The sequence below is a fragment of the Fulmarus glacialis genome, unplaced genomic scaffold (assembly GCF_000690835.1).
Source record: "Fulmarus glacialis isolate BGI_N327 unplaced genomic scaffold, ASM69083v1 scaffold40042, whole genome shotgun sequence".
Lineage (NCBI taxonomy): Eukaryota > Metazoa > Chordata > Aves > Procellariiformes > Procellariidae > Fulmarus > Fulmarus glacialis.
The window spans coordinates 35,007-41,629 of record NW_009199208.1 but is presented as its reverse complement, the minus strand read 5'-3'; the positions used below and the strand labels follow the sequence as shown (position 1 = coordinate 41,629).

The following is a 6,623-nucleotide window of genomic DNA, read 5'->3' as shown; positions in this document are numbered from 1 at the left end:
AAAAATAGTCTAGAGACTAAGCACATCTCCACATGGTAAAAGATTATTAAAAAATCACTATTTTAAAAATTCCATATGATAACGCAATAGATTAGAAGCTTTTTGGGATTTTTACATAATCATGAAAATCAAGCTACTGAATTCCACTTGGGAAAGTTCCAGGCTTTACTCAGTGCTCTCAAGAATCAAGTGTTAAGAGAAAAGAAAACCAGCAAAAACATTTAAAAAGAATTCTGTAATACGTATCATAGAATTTTCTAAAGAAACAAGAAATTTACGAACAGCCTTTGTCACAAATACTTTAAACTGAAGTAGTACTAAACAGCAGATTAGCATTCTGTTATATGATTTAAAATGTGGTTTGTCAATTAATTTCAGTAGGTCAAATAAGCCCTATTTTCTGTGTTATTCTACTAGAAATAACTGATCTGAAATCCTTTTCTAATAAAACTGGACCTCCCAAAGACACTGCTGGTTCTTTACAGCACTCACACACTGAATATAGTGTTTCAGCGCAAGTTCCACAAAAAACTTAACAAGGGTAGTTGAAGAAGTTAGCTCCTCAAATACTGGGGTGGGGGAGGGGTGGAGAGGTATACTGTGACTAACTCATCAATTCCACTGAAGAAGAGTGGAACAGATGAACAGATTACTAACTAATCAATTCCACTGAGTTTAGACTCATATACGTGAGTTTATGAAATACCCTAAAAGAAGCTTTGAGATTATAAATAGCTCACAGGTTGTGCTGAACAATACCAACTGCCAGAGAAACTACTCAAGTTACCATATAATCTTGTATGACACTTAAAAACAAACTCCTACATATACTTTTCCAAAGCTAGTGACTAACGAGCTCATGAAAACTTACTTAAAAAAACAACTTCTTTTTGCAATTACAACTAACTTTGACCTTAAATAAAATCCCACCTTACTTCTTACTGTTAAAAAATGCATCCATTTCCTAGGCTACCTCTGTAAAAGGATAACTAATAAAACCTGGTTTCGTACATGAAGTACTTCCTCAGTCTGATCATGACCACCTAGAAATACAATTTTGTTTCATCCACATCAGTCTGAGAAACCACTGGAAGTTTGTTATTGCAGGCAACTTTATCTGGTTTCAGTATACAAAACCCAGAATCCTCCACCAAATCTACTTCATCCATTTCCCCCTGACAGTTCTAAAACACAAAACCACACTGGAGATGTTTCCAGTGCATACAATTTTCTCTGCTTTTTTTGTATAATAGAAAAACATGGAATTATTGTCGTCACTGAAACAAGGTGAAGTAAAACCACAGTTCTGCTCATAACACACTACTGTACTTGCAACTCAAAACTTGAAAATAAATGTTTTTCTTGACTTTTTATAACTTATGGGAAGCTCAGTTTACATTACAATAACAACTTTAATTAAATTATTGCAGCACAACATCAGGTTTAACAGACCATTAAAACCAGAAAATGTTATAAAACAGGCTTCATACATTACCTCATCAATCAACTTGTCTATTCTGTACAAGTTGGGATGTATCATTTTCATCAAATGAACAAGAGGCTGGCTCTTCATCTGGCACATTGCATATACGCGATCATCCAAGCGTGTGCTCGTGCCTGTTCTAAATGCTTTCTGTAAGAGAACAATGTTGTCACTCAAATAAATCCTGTATTTTATGTCACATTTAAACAGCATATTTCAGATTTTTTGAAAGTATCAAGCAAAGATGGCAAAGCTTTTGTAAAGAAATTTATCTTATTGAGATACATTAGAATCTTAATCAAATACAACTTGAATACAATACCTTTTAAAACTTAATCCGTTCTCCCTCCTTATTGATGAAGGAGAACAAAAAAATTTTCCCCCTGCTTTATGTAAAATTTGTATGTGATTGGGCCAGCATTTCTCATTTTTATTCTTGACAAATGTTACTGTCCTGTGAAACTCAACGATGCAAGATATCACGGGAAGATACGATCCTAGCAGAGTTCAAAAAAGATACTTCTGTGGATAAGATTAACTCTGATTTTATATTAGTAAGAATTAAATGTTAAGGAAAAGCTTTGGAAGGGAAATATACTTTCATGTTTTATAGCAGAAACTAGGCTCTAATAGGATAAAATTTATTTTGTAACTCTCTTTCCTACTGGATTTTCAGGTCTCCTTTAGAAGCAATCAGTAAACGATCGCTATTAGAAGCAACACAATGGAGTAAGCACCATATTCTGATTCAATGGAGAATATTCCTATAATGAAAGTTCATATTCACTTCTACAACAAAGCTAAGTACATCAGTCCTCTTCTCCTTGGCTGCCACAAACATTTTGGTTTTGATTTCTCTATATCCCAGGCTGCTTTATTATTGTTAACAAAGATAATAAAAAGAAACCTAAACAACTTATTTTCTCAGCCACTCTTACTTCTGTCTTTTACACAGATCCTCTTTATAATAAATGGTCTGTTTTTTCCCCACCATTAACTGCATTACTTATGCAAGTACCAAAGAAGTCCTGATCAGTATATTAGAGACTGAAGTAATCACTAAGCCAAAGAAAATAAGTTGTTATGATTGGATTTCTTACCAAACCTACATAAAGGTTTATTCATGATAAAACAAAGAACTGTCAGACATGAAAATCTTTAAGCTATAAGATTTATTGATAACAAAACCCTGCAGTAAGTTCTCTTTTTATTTTTAAGTATGATGTTTGGTAATACAAAGATATTAAAAAAAAAACCACCACCACCAAAACAAACCAAAAAGTAGTAACTACTTCTATGTCAACTTGAAATCATATCGCTTTAGTTTCTGTAATAGGTATCATTGTATCTGCATGGAAACTCATTTTCCTTCTTGGTACTTTAAAGTACGAAGTATATGCACTGAAAAATACTTGACCTGTTTGAAGTACTAAGCAGCGGCTTCCAACAATCTTTACGGACAACACCAATTAGCTGCCAGAATCTGAGAAATGCTAATTGTTATAATATATATATTTATTTTCATTGTAAAACAAAGTAAGACAATATAAAAAATACAAAATCAAGTAAACCAATAAACTGTTCAGACACTGATCATTTAAAATAAGCTAACGTAGTCATCTTCTATGTGAAAGTCCTGTAAGCTCGAAGAAGATAATCCAATTTTCATAATTTTAGAAAAGTGCAGACATTGCTTGACCTAGAGCTGAAGAATTCCTCAAATGGAAGAATGAATTAAATATCAAATACTAATCCACTAGATTATACATACCTGTTTGAGAAGGGCCAAAATATACAGTGGAAACAGCTTGAGAGAATTTGGTGCTATCAGCATGGACTGCTGCAGATTTGAGGCAGTTGACATGTATGCTGCCAAGGAGTCTACCACGGCATTAACTAAGGCATCTCTTGCATCCGCAAGACTAGATGAAACTGAGCGATCTACAGCTGTTGGGTTAGAAGGATGCAAGAAGTTACTAGAGTTGGCTTCATTCATTCCCTTGAATTTTGGAAATATGAATTTTGCTTTTGGGTGATATTTTAAGATTTAAAAAAAAAAACACCACACCTGTGTTCCTACCTTTTTTCAGAAGTAAGTAAGACAATTGCCCATACAGAAACTCACTTTCATGATGCTTAAAAAATACTGTGTCGCTGATCTCTGCTTCCTAGTTCCTACTCTTGGAGAATTCAAAAATTTAACACCCCCCCCCAAGAAACTTCTTCCATTATTTCAGTGGCATAATTATGATTAGTGTAAATGAAGCTTCACCTTTCTCTGAGAAAGGGCTGCAAATCCTTTGGTTGGAGGAAGCCACCTGCTGGACTGAATGCATATTTAAGACGAGATACGGAAGTACTATTTATTTCTTCTAATTTATTTGACTATTAATATACAATATAGCATATACTAAAATGCTGCACAGAGCCATACAAGTTCAATGGCAGAGATCAGACTATGAAACAGCTACTTATGACCCACAAGTAGGGGATAAGTACAAATCCTCAAATCAGCAACGACAGGATAGCATAAAAAACTAAAGCGTATCTCGGAAACACTGTTGTCAGAGGTTCCCTTTTAGTCTCCAGCAACTCACTAAACTGAATCACTCTGTTTCTTAAGTAATCCTAGAATGCTACAGCTTGAGATAACAACCATGATGATGATTATACAAACATGAGAGTTTTGATCCAAGCGTGTTACGATTCTTTGTCCTTTAATAAACTCTAGAGAACAATGTAAGAAGGCTCCTTTTAAAAGATTAAAGTCAACTAAGTATTCAGATTAAGGAATATTTCAGTTAACAGTTTTGGTATAACTTTGATTTTGTCATCTTTTGTATTCTCAGGCTTCAGTGTGCTCCATTCTAACCTTTTCCTACAATACTCAGGCTTCATTCACTACTTCATTTAAATGGCTGGCAAAATTAAGAACATAGAAAAAGATCTTTGAATCTTCCTGGTCTGTACTCACCCATGTTTGCTAAGAGGCATACAACTGCTTGTACATCCGCTCCTGCATATACATCAGCCAGTGAACTTACTACAGGCAAGCAAAGTGTGTGCACTCGAATTCGACGTTCACCTAATAAAAATAAGTAGAAACCATTATGCAGTGTCTCCTGGTAGAGGTATACAAGTTCAGTCATTACAGCATATCTCCTCTCATCTAAGATGCACTCATTTTGTAAAAACACACCAGTCAGGAAATTGCTGTAACACCATCTCCAGTTCCTGTCTCTTAACCTGTTCAAATTCTGCAATGCTCTAAAGCATTCAGCTTATGAATCAGCACAAGTTTGTAACATAAACTAGCTTATAACATCCACAATAAGTGTCTTGATCCTACAAATGAAGTACATTGATTTCCTCCCCAAAATTTTGTGGCATCTTCCACAATAGAAAGTCTCTGCTGTTCTTTATGCCCACCCAACACACTAGCAACTTGCTCCATTCCATCTCGGGTCTGTGATTTTGGACAAAGCACACACCAAACATGTTATTGCTTATAACAATGGTATGCCTTTTAATCTTGCTGAATCAACTCTATGTAAGATGGAGGCAAATTACATTTTCCCATCAAAATAAGAGTTTATAAAGATTTACATAATGTGATTAACTGCAAAGTAGGCTCACTAGCTTTGACAAGATTCTCTTAGGGTATAGAGAACAACAAAAGGCTGTGGAACTAACTATACAAACATTATATTAGGAAAAGAAACAAAAAGCCCAGTGGCCAATTAATTTGAATTTATTCACCTTTGCTGGAAGTATACAAAAGAGCTGTTTGAAAACAAACCAAAGACGTGTCAGTCAGACTTTCCTCGATGGACATTTGTACTGCAAATCCAGCATCAGGATTGACATTGGCAAGGGACAGTAAGTCAGTAGATCTTACAAAAAAGTTCCCATGGAAAGTGTGTATTGAAAGACCTAGAAACAGATTAAATAATTCAGAGTGAGGTTAAAAACATGACAAACTCCTATCAATAATTAAAACCCACAGCCCTCAAGCATTTTTAAGAAAACAGTAAAAATACTTATTCTAACTATCACGCAGAATCAACTACATGAATCATTAGACATTTCAGCATGATCCTGTGGAGTTCATGTTCAATTCTGAACACTCCAAACTGAACGATACCCTTACACTACATATGTCAACTTCATTGAAGTGAGATGGTGCCATCTTAAGTAAAAAAAAAAAACAAAACAAAACCAAAAAACCAAATGGCAAAAGCTAACGTAACTTACATAAAGAAGGCAACTATATTACTCTTCAGTGAAAGAGAAATAACCTGAAATCTAATGTTGCTAAAGACTAAGCACTTTCAAAATGATAGTTAACATGGTTACACCAACTTTTCCATACGAATCAGTATTTAAAACATACCTTTTGTACATCTTATGCGCATAACTGCTTCAAATCCAATCTTTCTTGTAAGGTATCTTTTAAGGTCTTTTTGCAACTTTTCGGCCTGAGCAGGATTATGGCTACGATGGAAAGATGGATAGTAATAGATGCATCCAGCAGAATACTTGGATATGCAAGCTGCGAGGGAGGAAAAGATATGGTTAAGAGGTAAAACTGTAACATGAAGTCAGGACACAAAATTCTGTCCAACCAGCTGCAATTCACATCTATGTTCATTTTTTTCTTGATATGACCCACATCTGTAAGACAACGAGAACTGGCCCAGACTGAGGTCACTGAAGACAATGATGAGTCACCCCAACACACAATTATCTAATTATACACTTACTTCAATAAGCATGCTACCTTTGGCAACTAAGACAGGAGCGCATGCAGGAATTTTAATGGTGTAGAGGCAAAATTAAGTGTGTGCGCAGAGACAAATCTTGGTTTAATACTGAAAGATGAGAACTCTGTTCTACCCCTATGATTAAACTTCATTAGTTCCTTGCCATCTGGCTGTTTCCTGTTCTTAAGCAGGACAGTACCTTCTCTTTTAAAACTGTGAAATCCCAGAATGAGTTGTCTGATACCACCAATCCAATACTCCTGTTCTTTACTGCTATCAACTGCAAACACAATTCCTTTGCAGCATTAGCTGCATTTACAAAAGTGCAAAAAGATTTACATGATTGAAGAATTCCTGAAGTGGCCTGTGCTTCCAAA

General features: G+C 35.1%; 1 protein-coding gene across 1 annotated transcript in view; it reads right to left on the bottom strand.

Moving 5' to 3' along the window:
• SEC24B (SEC24 family member B) overlaps positions 1-6,623 on the bottom strand; it is a 42,151-nt gene that overhangs the window by 6,046 nt on the left and 29,482 nt on the right. Inside the window, 5 exon segments of the mRNA XM_009573171.1 lie at positions 1,496-1,633; positions 3,255-3,430; positions 4,458-4,568; positions 5,243-5,416; positions 5,877-6,035. Coding sequence (XP_009571466.1) covers positions 1,496-1,633; positions 3,255-3,430; positions 4,458-4,568; positions 5,243-5,416; positions 5,877-6,035 — 758 coding nt within the window.